Source organism: Eublepharis macularius, chromosome 1, assembly GCF_028583425.1.
Source record: "Eublepharis macularius isolate TG4126 chromosome 1, MPM_Emac_v1.0, whole genome shotgun sequence".
Lineage (NCBI taxonomy): Eukaryota > Metazoa > Chordata > Lepidosauria > Squamata > Eublepharidae > Eublepharis > Eublepharis macularius.
The window spans coordinates 85,798,992-85,813,090 of NC_072790.1; the positions used below are offsets into that span (position 1 = coordinate 85,798,992).

General features: G+C 38.8%; 1 protein-coding gene across 5 annotated transcripts in view; it reads right to left on the reverse strand.

Annotated features, from left to right (window-relative positions):
- Positions 1-4,952: 4,952 nt before the first annotated feature.
- Positions 4,953-14,099, reverse strand: part of EPHA7 (EPH receptor A7) — a 241,926-nt gene continuing 232,779 nt past the window's right edge. For all 5 annotated transcript variants that reach the window (XM_055000378.1, XM_055000369.1, XM_055000362.1 and 2 more), the window contains 3 exons: positions 8,934-9,127; positions 7,245-7,400; positions 4,953-5,458 (listed from right to left, as the gene is read on the reverse strand). In XM_055000378.1, the coding sequence (XP_054856353.1) occupies positions 5,344-5,458; positions 7,245-7,400; positions 8,934-9,127 (465 nt within the window). In that variant the 3' untranslated portion in view covers positions 4,953-5,343. The remainder of the gene's footprint in view (positions 5,459-7,244; positions 7,401-8,933; positions 9,128-14,099) is intronic.

Here is a 14,099-nt window from a genome sequence, read left to right on the forward strand (position 1 = left end):
AAGGGAATATAGTTTCTGTCCTTTCTGCATCCAATTATTCTCTGTGGCAGCCAAGCGTATATGTGATGACATTCTTTAGATTCTGAGAGTTGAAATGTTTGATTGGTGCTATAACTAAGAATTACATTTTGTGTTCATTGCTCTTCCATAGACTGTTTTTATATGCTGAACTCTCCCCCACACTGTCCCTATCACAATTGGATGCTTTAAGCTACTACTTCCTGCACCACACATTTGTATACTTTCACATCTGGAATACATTCTTCAACTTTAACTCCCCCTCAGCCTCTTCTTTGCTCATAATTCACACCTGCACAACCTTTACTCCTCTTTGCAGGACCTTTCTTCCTGATAGCTCAGAACCACCGGCTGAGAATGCTTGGCTCCAGGCAATGTTGGATTAGGTCTGTGATATATGCTAGCTTACTATTATCACTTGGGCTCAATTCAGAGGTGATTATAACCTAGGAGGCACTAGTGGTGCAATCCTAGGCTGCTATTCCAGTCTAAGCCCATTGATTTAATTGATTTTAGACTGAAGTAACTCTGCATAGGATTGCACCGTAAATAGCAGCATGAAAGAGTCAGAGGCACTGATCGAGTTTTCCCAACTGCAAATGCTACACAAGGTTTCCCACTTTTTCATTTACAGGGCTAATAACAGTTAGGGGGGGGGGGGTCAGTTTTGATTGGCAAAACCCTGCAGTAGTTTAAGGATTGAATGCTCTTTCCCCTTTGCATGCCATAGCCCAAATCTAGATTGGGGACCCTGTGCGGCTTCTGTTGGCCTTTATAAACAATGAAAATATCCAATCGTGGAACATCTAGTGTCCCATGTCTTCTGGGGTCTGCCTCCTACTTTGTCCCTATATATCTAAGATATAGTAATAATAAGCCTCAGCAAGATAAGACTATAAACCAAGTAATAATAACTCTGCTTATATACCGCTCTTCTAGACAGATTAGTGCCCCACTCAGAGCAGTGAATAAAGTTGGGGATGTTATTATTATCCCCACAATACAGCTGGGGCTCAGAGGAATAGCTTACCTACTGGGCTCATGGCAGTAGTGAGATCTGAATCAGCAGATTGCTCGTTTGCAGCTCAACCACATAAAAACTATCTTACAGCATAGTAAATTCTTAAATTTACCTTTTATAGGTGTATAAGGGAACAAAGGCAAATTTTCACTGGCTTCACCTCAATTGGGAATATAATTTCCCTTATCAAGAATCATTCAGAAATTGTATATTGTTTTCTATGGCTGGCTTTTGATTGTCAGGAGTGTCAAGACTTTGGGAATGGAACACTGCCCAAGACTCAAGAAACACCTAGATGTAGTAGGAATGAGTCCAATGTTGTTGTGTCAATCTAGCGACACGAACTATTTGAGAGATTTTATCTGTGCAGAGATCCAGTAATGAGAACAGCATGCTCAGCCCAGAGTTCCCAATCGAGCCTGAGTGCCAAATCCTAATCCTGAGATTTCCCCTTGTTGGATCCGAGATAGGATAAATATGTGTAATTTTCATGTGAGGGTATTTGTTGGTGTCTGAAAAATGTTGTTAGTTACACCAAACTGCACCCCTGTGATTTTGTTTGGCACAAAAAGCAAAATACATTATCACCTTCTAAATCTCTACATGAAGTCTAAAGGAAATAACTAGGGACATAAATTTGAAGCAAAAATAAGCAAAACCAATTTGCCAACGGTAGTGTTGCCATTGACTTCAATGAGACTGGAACGACAGCCTTATACACTGGTCCAGTTCAATATAAGTAGAGCGATGGGCTAGTTGAAAGCCCTCATCTACTGTTTTGCTGTCAATAGCCTAGTTATCTAATTGGTATGTGTGTGTGTTGGGGGGGAAGGCAGTATACTATTTCTACCGTTTCATTCTATTTCTACCCTTCATCCTTCAAACAAGCGATTGGCACTACTGCTGACATAATCAGTACATGAGCAGTTCCAGCACACCAGTAGTCTTATTCATATGGGGAATTCATGCACAATCTGTTTGTCAGTATAGTCCTAAACAGAATCTATTGAAATTAATAGCTTTAGAAGGGTGTAACTCTGTTTAGGATTGTACTGTATGTGCAGTTAGGGAAATGCACACAGAAGTTTGGTTCTACGTGGGCATGGCTCTATTTGTATGAAGGTACAAGGCTGCTGTCCTAAACATCTTTACTAGGAAATATGCCCAATGGAGGTTAATTTTCAGTAGATATGCTAAGGTTCAGTCTGTATGGCTGTTAGTTTCAAATAATGGTTTAAGAAATTTTAAGTTAATTTAAAATATACACAAATCTCAGAAATTTTAACCAGTGCATAGAGATGGATTTCTATGTTAATACAGATTTAATATATTTGCCTACATTTTAATGTTTCAAAGATGTTGGACAATTGTGCTTCTCCCATTATTATAAATAGTTGCAACTGTACTATAAATGGACAATGAATAATAACCCTTATGCACATTGTTATATTTCCAAAAATATATTTACAGTCTATTACAAAGATTACAAATGGAAGTGTCTATGTAATGGGATTATGTTAATTCAAAGATTTTTGTTTGATTATTTTTTACAGATTTTCTTTAATAAAGGGGAAAATAAGAAAAAAATTAGTATAATCAGTGATTTTGCTAACCAACCAAATAAATAAAATGACAAATATAACATTGTACAGTGATCTAAAAGGGGTAAAAACATGTTGGGGAGGGAGAATAGGAAGGGCAAATGATCTATTTGAGTTTTCTGTAGCTATCTTTGGTCCTAAATGTGGGAAAACACATCATGTAGCACAGAAATAAAATGTTCTTTTTGTGATGCTCTGTAGGTAAAATAGAAAAATATAGTGCATTTTCAATGTATTCAGAGCTCACTACACAGAAATGTGTGTACAAAACAAGACAGTATAAATAAAATGTACAAGTTTTACAAAGGAACATTTACATTTTTTTTTGTGGACGCCCACATTATCAAACAAGACTTAATTTATACGACTGATCCCTAGGATCTTTCGGTATGAAAACCAATGGGAGCAGCCCAGTTCTCTTTGGAAGTACAGCTATTCACTGCTGGGGTGGCTCACGATTTTTACGATATTTTGACAGCATTTATCATCTCTCCTTTTTAAATATATTCCTGCAACACACTTTGTTATTGCTTATGGTACTTCTACATTTCACTCAACTCAAGTACGCATATATTAAATTAAAATGGTATCTTAAAAAAAAAGTTTCCATTCAACAGCTACCTTTCAGTCAGAAGTCTTGAATGACTGCGTCTAGAGCAGCAAAAATCTCATAAAAAAACTCAAAAATTGTAACTGCCACTTGCCTTACACTGTACAGCTCAAATAGAAAATCCAAAGGCACCATCTGATAGAAGTATCTCTTGTGCAAACCCCACAGATGTTTTTAATTATCATTCATTTTACTGGGTTTACACACGAGAATCCAGAGAAAGTTAGGTACTCTTAAGTCCCATTGAAATCACTGGGAATTCATGGCACAATTCAGTTCTCAAATCGCTTTGCTTTCACAGATGAGTAAGGGTGCCTAATTTTCTCTGCCCTGTATTGTGCATCGGATATTCCCTTGGGCATGTGCCCCAAGGGTGCAATCCAGGAAAAGTCAGGTTATATTTAATTCATACTATGGATGTGGGTGTTGTATTCCCACAGGAAACTGGACTGGAACCATGGTTTCCAATGGTGGAAGCATTTGCAGAATGGGATTTGGACCCATTGCTTTCAGGTAGGTTCCATGTTGATCTGGAAATACAGAAAAGCATCTCCTGCAAGGAAATAATTTTTTTCCTTTCTAGAATATGTGAGGGTATTTTTTTACTCTTTCATTTCTGGAACTATATCACTTCACCCAAGTCACAGATTCTGGAACGGCTTCTGTAGTTCATTCCATAACCTCCCCATCCACCAATATCAAAAACTTGCTAGCAGCCATGCTCCTTTTTAGGAGTCAAGAGCAGATGTACCATCTCTCCTCCACAGTACAGCAGTGTCCAACTAAAGCACTTTCTTCCCGTCAATAAGGAGGGAATAGAATCACATAACATGGCCCAGAGTGTCTGCATATATGATGTCATATACACAGCTACTCCACCACTACACAAAGAACGTATGAATTGGTGTTAAATCCCAACAGATACCAATGGAATTTAACTTCCTATTAACTTCAATGGGATGCAGATATGCCTACTGATTTTCGGACTGCTACTCCAAATCTTTATTTTTTATGGGAGGGACTACATTCAACTCAATCTTATTTTAGTCATATGCCAATTAGTTCCCCCAGACTTTCTGTGAAATACTGGAGAAAAAAAAATAAAAATGTGCTCAGATCCAAAGGCTAGGCAACATTAATACATTATACCTATTTTTCTTGACACTCCTACAATCAATCATTCAGCAAAAGTTTAACATTACAGTTGTACAGCTTCCATTTAACCCAGGCAATCCACCAAAGTCATCTTTCAAACTGTTACTTTAAAAATGCCTAGGCTTTTCTAGGGAACATTATTGCTTGATTTTCAATTTCATTCATGTTCTGTTTAAAGAGAGCACATGATTAGTTATACAAAATTGTTTTTTTTAAAAATATCAGAACTCTTGGCAACCTTTTTCCTGATTTTCTGCCAATTAGCAAACCACATCAAAGTGGTATTGAATTAACAGACAGAAGTAAATATCAGAAAGAAAACCCAACCTTGCTTCATCTCTCCCAGTGGCCAGCCAGACACGTGTTTCTTAATTATGTTTCTTGTGTCTCTGGAAACTCATACAATCTTTCAAAGGTCCCCAGTGTAATAATGTGTCATATGCTTAGCACTAAGAAGGTCCAAAGATATAAAGGTCACACTAAGAGAAGGTCTATATGAAGTGGAAACACAATTGATTCCTTTAAAAAAGAGTCTGAAATCAAAGGATTTAAGGAAAATATTTTGTTGACTTTAACAATATCATGATTTTTATCTGACAAATATATTCTTTCTTTATTTTAAAATCCTTTATGTACACTTTAAAAAGTCCATTAGATAAAAAGGAGGTTAGAGAGTTCAAGGTGTTTGTAGGTGTTTCAGGTAGTACATTGTTTATTGTCACTGCTTTCGTTGCCGCCATCGGTGGATCTGGTTTCCCTTTTTAAGTAACTTTCTGGTGGCACTTAGGAGTTCAAGTCTGTAGGTGCTTCTTATGGGCCTTCTGTTGCCTGCAGGAAGGACCCGGGAAATCATGTTTCTTCTAGCAGCACTTCATGTAGACTGAAGGCCAGCACTGTTCTCTCAGTCTGTCACCTCCCTCATAAGGGAGAAACGTCTATCACACTTGGATGCCAGTGCCATGCAAATGTAACATTTGTGCTCTCATAGTCTGAATGCTGCTCATGATTTTCTTTTGATGCCCAACCAATGTGATCCCTAAGCTCATAATATCACTAGGAGAAAAGAAAAGAGAAAGGTTCAATGTTAGGCAATTAACTGATAGTGGACTGAATCAAAAGGAACCATTCTCACAGAAGAAGTCTTCCTATAATAGAAGGAATAGTTCCACAAACAGAACACTCCTTCAGTCAAAGGAAGGTTCGTCCATGAGTAGTGAGGTATCTTTAGATTTGATCCAGTATTTGTCAACTTAAAAAAATAGAAACAAAAGTTAAAGAATTGGTGGGGGGTGCACCTAGGATGCTGGTATGTGTTTCTGATATCCTTGGAGGCTTTTTATGATCTGCAGTATCTCATGCACTGCTCTCCATAAAGTTTTAAAATATTCTTTGGTGATGGACAGCACTGTGAGATACCTCTGACAAAATTAACAAAGGCAACTCTTTTTAACTGTTAATACTTTGTCAGAAAATGAGTATAGTAGTTCTCCAGTAGTATCCAAGAGTCTGTCAATGGATATGTTGTGACCCTTTTTCTGAATGCTGTGGGGAAGACATTACACTAAGGATACAGGAAATAGTTTAAATTTCCCAACTGGCAGCCCAACACCATCTGGTCATCATCAGATTATTTTTAATTGTATTTGGCTGGGGAAACTTGAATTATTAAGTAGGCTCATAAGGAAGCAGATTACTTAGCAATTGTTATAATAAAGAAAATAGGGAAAGGGGAAGTGATTGAGTCTCAAGTGATTAAGTCTTGCAAGGAGGTATCTTCAGCCAGTGTCTGCTTCAACACTGAAGGATATTTTATACTCGTAATTCAGCCAACACAGCCTCCAAAAATGAATGCAGCAGCCTTTATATCTTGCAAATGACCATGTCCTTTATTGCAAATTAATAAAAGAATGAGGCAGAGCCACAACTTATCTGCTCTAAACCCCTTTCAGCCAGGCTTCAGGCCAGGGTATAGGACAGAGACTGCAGGAAGCTTTAGTTGATGATCTTGTGTCTGACTATAGACAAGGGCTATGCCTCTTTGTTGCTCTAACTGGTTGCTGTGGGAGACCAGTTGTCATCAGTGTGGGACAAACTTTGTAGGACTACCTCCTCCTATGCTCGACTGCAACAGCTTTTCTTGTCTGAACAAGGTGCCACCTTGCAAATGGGTAAGATTGGCAAATGACCATTCATACAGGCTCCTATCTTGGGGAGTCAAGAATGCCACCAAACTTCTATCATTTCACAGAATGTGCAGAGCAGAAATGTTAAGGAAGACATTCTTATGAAGGGATTATATCTTTGTAACCCAGTTTCTGTATTATGATATGCCATGCCCTGGAAAGTTTTTTTCCCATTGTTTTCAAGTTCTGTAATCCTCGTTCTGCTACATTTATTGGATGTCTCATGCTATCTGATTGTTTTTATATTTTGTAATCCATCTAGAGTCTCAGTGAGAAAAGTGGGCAATCAATCAAATCAATGAACAGTTGGAATTCCTTGTACTGTTTATGTCATGATCAATGCCCCAAGATCTAGTCATCATGGACAAGTTTGGCTTCCTGACCATTTGAGCAGGATGTTCCTGAGGTCAGGAAGTGGTTATGCTGGGAATATATGATTGGTTTCGATTTATCATTCTTCTTTCCTCCCCTGCTTTTTAATACTGTATTTTAATAGCAACAGATGGACATCATAACATGATTGATTCTCTCAATTGCATAGGCTTGCTGTTGAAGAGATGATAACTCAAGGCACTTTGAGGATCATTGAGACTACACATATTTTTATGTCTAAGCTGTTATTCAGCTTCAGAACCATAGACATCCAATTAACTTACTCAATAGTCATTCTGGCTACTGTCTCAAGATTATTGTAACCTGCAGCTGAAAAATTATCTTTATATCTTTCCATCTTGATGGCTTGTAACCATTCTCCCACAGAGCAAAATGTAGTGAAGTCCGGGGTATTCTGGTCCAGAAGAGGGCTGATTGGCCTAGGTGGGAAAGGAAAACCCGAAGTATTATTATTAATGAAAAATTATAATACTGGCATTAGGAATAGAAAGTAGTCTTAAATTGGCTTGAAGATATGACAAGAACCTAAAGGTTTTAGAACATTCTTCATCTCACAACAATAATGAAAACCTTGTAACTAGTGCTGATCCTTAAGTAAGAAAAAGGCACAGAAACAGAGAACTCTTATTATCAACTGAGAACCAATATCACTGATTCACTGGGAACTGGATAAAAGTGTTAATCCTACAAAAGCAGCATCAGAACTGGCTTGGCCCTATGCAAACTCATATGAGAGAAAACCTTGCTCTAAATTATCAAATGTAGATCAGCCAACAGGAAGAAAAGACTTGGAGAATATAATGAACTGCTACCTTTCTTGTGGAACTGGGTTTAAGCTTGTGTTTAAGTGGCCACTTCTCCTATGTCAAGTTTCATGCTGTGGCACCAACTGTGATGTGAAGAGGTGGGGGTGGGCGTGACTGTTCACTGCTCCAGTTACATTGGTACTCTAACAGTGAAATCTAGACTGGAGTAACTCTGCTTAGGATTTCACTGTAAGTCTGTATATCTGATAATCAAAAGTCCCACATCCTGCAAAGACCCTGAAATTCTTGATTATAAGCCTAGGACTACAATCCAAGGCATGCTTACTTGGGTGAAAGCCACAATGAATATGTTAGGAAGTATGGGCCTTTGTGTCGGTAAATCTCAAATAGAATGGTAATATTATATAACGAGTAAGAACTGAAAGTAAAGTAGTACATTCTGGTTTGATATCCACAAACCATTCACATACTCCAACTGAACTGTGCTAGAATTATGAAGATCATAAACAGGTTTTTTTTACGCCAAGAAAATAAACATAGGATGAATACGTCGGATTTTTTACTCTTGCAATGAACCTGCAAGAGGCAACCAGTCCTTTTTGCTTGCTTGAGAGAGCTGTCATTTATTTAGGTACGGGAAAGGATCATGGCATTCTGCATGAGAGCTACTGTGCAGGACTCAATTGAAAAGTCAATTTGCTTGGCTGCTTCCCTTACCGTCTTATAGGAAATGTTTTTATATGAATCGAGCAAAGATACTGCTGCTCCTTTTAACAAATCTATTTTTCAGTAATCTTGAATTTTAATGTTTTTAAAGCTGCAACTCTTAAAAGATTTTTTTATTTTAATGTTTTAGGTGTTTGTTGTTTTAAATACTGTTGTACTGCTTTGGGCTAGGAAATTATGTACAAATAAACAATGTGGGAATAGGAATGTCTAAATCAGTGCTAATGAGTTCTTTTTCTTACAAAAAAATGGATATTGCTACCCTTCTGTCTCCCATCCTGTTTACCTATGAGGTTTATGATCCATGGCACAAGCCATGATCTGTTGGTTTATCCTTGTGAAGAAAGCCTCAACATTAGATGCTTGTACATACTATCAGTGGCTAACAGCAGCTGAACCACATTACAAAAATAAAAATGTCTAAAATATACAACTTAGAAAAATAATCAGTAACTTTACCTGCTACAGGTTCCCAAAGGAGTTTTCAAGCTGTTTGGATTCCGTATCATTTTGTCCAGAATGCCCACTATCTGTTCAAACTTCGGCCTTTCTGCACGTTCCTTCTGCCAGCAGTCTAGCATCAGCTGGTGAAGGCCTGCGGGGCAGTCCATGGGTGCTGGCAAGCGATACCCTTCTTCGATTGCTTTTATAACCTAATAACCAAAAACAACATGGGTTTGAATTTTTTTATGGCCCCAAAAGAACTGAACGGCTAAATTAAGCAATCAAAGCTTTATGAAATGTATCTTTCAAACATAGCCTGTTGTTTTGACACTTGCATTCATGTTGCTGTATAATGAACTTGTTTTTATTTTCCATGCTTATTAAACAGATTATTCTGCGGTGTGTACTAAGAACATGGTTGCATTACCTAGTCGAATCAGCAGCAGGGAACAGCAATTAAACTCTCCAAGGGTGCAGCTGATAAATTGATACATAGAGATGCTCTTTGAAAGCAATAGCATTTACCCAAAAGGCCTTTTTCCCCCTGGGCAAGGAAACAAGTAACTTTTAATGAACAGAGGTTTAGGCATTTATGCATGCTATGCAAGAACTCTTGAAGAAAATTAGTGGACAACAAAACTTAGTAATGTAAAATGAGCAAGCACTGTTTGGCTGGGTTATATTTGAAGAAATCAGTAGAAGGGAAATTTAGAAGCGGCAAGGAAAGGTGTTCTACTTTGATATGGTATGTAGGGACAATGTCTGAAGCAAGAGTTACACCCACTATTTTACTTTTCAGCAGATTCCATTTGGGATTTAAGCAAAAGATAGGAGCAAGGAGGGGGAAGAAATCACAGGAAACTGCTATAAGCCCCTAGGGTAGGATAAGAAACCACACCGGGAAGCAATGTACAGATAAAAAGGGGTTGTATAAAGTGTTAAACATTGTTCTTTGGGGCGGTGGGGGGGGGGGAGCTGAAGATACTGCCATGGACTGACATATGCTTTAGAATTGCTTATTCCTGAAGGGTAGCATAGTACTGTCTCTTTTGCTGTTTGCAGAGAAATCTAACATCAGTGGTTTCTTTGGGGATTAGCCCTAGGAAATAAAGCTGGTATGATAAATAAAAGCTGGTGACTGTCCAGGGTTTTTGTGTACGTAATACCTTCGTATATATCTTTTAAAAAGTTGCCCTGATGTATGCAAATACATTAGAATAGTAGACAGCAAAATGAAAGGGGATTTTAAGACAAGTGATAAACAGGCTTTGGCACTAAAATCTTCCACTGGAAAGTAAGGTATTGCTGAGGAAACTTTTAACATGGTATACCATGAAGTTAGAAAGTCAATGGGATGGAGTGATGCAAAGCAGTGGTCAGAGGGTTTGACTAGATCCAGGTTCAGATCTCTACCCTTCCATGAAGCGCACTGAGTGACCATGTTGCGTTTCTTTCTCACAATATAGCCTGCCTAGTCTAAAATGGGGATGGGAGAACCACGTGCATAACTCTGAGCTCCTTGGAGTAAGGACAGGATAAACATTTACTTGACAGAACAGTCACACATACAAACATGTTAAGCTTATCGGTTCATAATATAGACTGCAATTTCAAGATTAAAAAACAAGGTGAAATGTAACAAGCCATTCTGGCTGTAACTTAACTTCCTTTATGATTCATCATTCTGTTTAAATATTATTCACTGTTTATCTAACGTGTCCATTTTTATGTCTCATGCATTCCAATGGCTCTAATTTTGTTTTCCTTATTCAGTACTTCTGATATCTGTGATTGTGATTGAGTATAGCTAATATACAAAGGGGTGGCTGTCGGTTTGATCTTTTACTGTAGAGAGTCTCAAAGACCTTTCATTTTCAAAGGGTGAGAGTTGTGGGTCTGAATATAGTAAAAGGTATAAAGGTTAGCATCCTACTACTCCACTCAACTTTCCTCCAGCATAACAAACCTTCTTCCAACAAATGGCTCTTTAGTTGGAGGAAGACTTTGCTGAACAGGCCTGAACAGAACACAGGCCCTTGTTTTAATAGAGATGTTAATGGTACAAGTCTATTTATTCATTATTTCATGCTATTTTCAGTTTCCTTGTACCAATCTATTTTCTACAACATGTTTGCATTTTTCAGTGTCATTTGCATATCAGCAAATCAGCATTATACACATATATCACATATATATGATACTGAAAAATAAGAATGTTCCATCCAGTCACGGCCAACTCATGGCAACTCCAACCGTGAAGCGTTCAAGGCAGGAGAGGAGCAGAGGTGGTTTTCCATTGCTTTCTTCCACGTGGCAACCCCAGTCTTCCTTTGTGTTTTCCAATCCAAGTACTGTTTGTGGCTGACCCAGCTTAGCTTCTAAGTCCTGTCAAGCTTGGGCCAAATTGGGCAGCTATATGATACTGAGTGTATGTATAAATACCATATAAATTGTTCATACAAACTGTACAAGTAATACAAATACAAACAAATCTACAGAAGTGATAGAAAAAGCGGAGAACCAAAATTATGGAAAATAAGAAAACAAACAAATTTGCAAAGGAATGGCATAGCTGATTACTGCAAGCATTTCTTCGAAATTTCAAATTCTCCAAGTGTTTTTAAAATTTTGTTTCGATTTTCTCTAACTCAAAAATGTTTATTTTTCCCTCAGTAAAAGTTTGCCTTGAAAGTAGAAGAATCATAGAAGAATCATAGAATCATAGAGTTGGAAGGGGCCATACAGACCATCTAGTCCAACCCCCTGCCCAGTGCAGGATCAGGAAACATTGTTATTTAGCACAACGTCAAAGTAAGCCAGAGCGCGCCTTGCACTGCAGCTTTAGATTCTTTATTACAGCTAGTTTATATTAATCAGTGTTAATTCACCAAGCTGCATAACCCTGGCCTGAGGCACCAGAGAGTTTCAGGGCACAGTTCTAATGTAACAAGTCTATTACAGCTTAACAAAATGTATTGCCGGAAGTATGACTGTGCCACTAAGTGCCTAAATTTTAACACCCTCCCAATAATGTCACACGAGCGCACTTTCAGAATTTTGAGAAAGGGTAGCAGGCACTGCCACAAAATGGCCGCACTTCACTAGATTTGTTTCTCTGAAGGTGAGAGGAACCTAAAATAAATGGGAGCTTTCAGGCAACACTGCCCAAACTTGTTAATATTCGGTTGAAATAAACTGTGCTGAGTGGCCTTAGCTAGTACCCCAGGAAGCCTTCACAGGATCAGGGACTCTGACAGGGAAATCCAGTTGAAGTCAGTATTGGGGAGTCTATGAGCCCGTGCACAATGGATTCCATTTGGTGAGTATAGATATTCAGGAGGCAGCCAGGACCACAGAGTCTTTTGACACAGCTTGGGGAGGACACTTCATTTTATCTTGTTCCTCTCCCATACAACTCCTTCATTCCTTCTTCCTGGCAGCCCCCATCTCTCTTCCCCTTTCCCTGCTTCCTTCTCTCCTTCCCACTCCCAACCTACTTTTTACCTGTCCCCCATCTTTATTGTTATTATTTGCATCATTTATAACCCAACTCTCTCCCCAATGGGGAGCAAAAGCAGCTTACACATAGTAAGCCTCCACAGTATCCTCAAAATGACCCTTTGAGGTAGATCAGACTGAGAGAGGGTTTCTGGCTCAAGGTCGCCCAGCAAGTGTCCATGGCAGAGTGGAGATTCCAGCCCAGGACTTCCAGATCCTAGTCCGACACTCAAACAACTACACCACCACGGCTCTCAGCTTTCCCTCCCACTCCCTAGGAAAAGTCTAACCAAGTTGCAAAAGTCAGGTGGTTACAAACCATTGAGGTGAGTTGCATGGTGACCACTGCTAGGATCTGCCAAGCTGCACAAGTTGTGCAGTGGCTGCTGTACGCCCCAGGCAAGAGGTATGGCATCAAGTCAGCTAGTAGAGATCAGTGGACCTTGGCGAGTCCTGCAAACTGCATGGTGGTGAGCCGCCCAGGCGAGTCATGCAGTGGCTGCTGTTGCATAGTCGGAAGTAGCCAGGCAGCTGCTGCCTGCTCAGGCCCGGGTGAGTCACACCATTTGCATGGTAGTGAGTTGCCCAGAGAATGCTGTGGGCCTGGCCACAGGGGGGATGGGAGCAGGGGTGGCCTAGGAGGCCAAAACAGCCCTGGAAAGGGCCCCACCTCTCCTATACCGCTAACAGAAATCAAAGTTGGCAATACTAGAGTAGTTGCCTATGAACCCTCCCACATGACCACTGAAACCACAGGCCATTCACCTCTTAAAGCTAAAGGTGCTGCTTTTAGGACTGACGGGTAAATCCCCCAATTTCTGTTTAAATATTTCATGGATTTCTGCAAAATGAGAGCTTTTCTCAGAACTGTAGGAAGATCTGTATTGTGTCAGCTTGAAAATCTAGATATTGGTAAAATACATAACAATATGATGTTTTTAAGACCAAAATATTTCAAACTGGGGGGAGGGGAGAGCCAGAAAATTCTTGACCTTGAAAATAAACAAAGGAAAAAACAGACAACTACATCTGTTTTGAATGAAAAATGTCAGTTGGCAACACAACCATTTGAGATTGTATATTTATTAAGTTTTATGATGATTTGTACGTTTCTGAGATGTTTTATTTTTTGAGGTGTGTACAGATACCACAACTGACTAATAGTATGCCATCTGTTTTCAAATTATCTAACTGGAAATTTCCAAAGCTATTCTAATATAATCATGTGTGTCTTGATCTTTTTTCAGCTTCAAGTTAATTTTACCAATGTCCAAATATTGGTTTTAAAACAATACAGTTAAAAATAGAAGATTCATTAACTATGCCTTCCAGTTGTGAGCGATTCATTTTTACATGTTTTCCCATTTGTCTTTTTTGTTGTATAATCCAAGTAGATCAGACGAGGTGCTCGTTCTGCAAATCATGATATTCACATTCACAATTCTCATGAAAAAAAAACAGCAATATGACTAATGAATGTCCTACACACCACCCCAAACACACACAAATAATATATAGCTATAGTATAACCCATTGAGTTACCAAAGTACCTCTGAGTGTTGTGAAAATAAAACTGTTCGTTTTTATCTAGGACTCATAGTAGTGATATGAGTAAAAATCATCTCGATTTCTAAAGAAGTTGCCTACTTTCTTCCTGGAACATGGAGATGATTTTGAGAATAA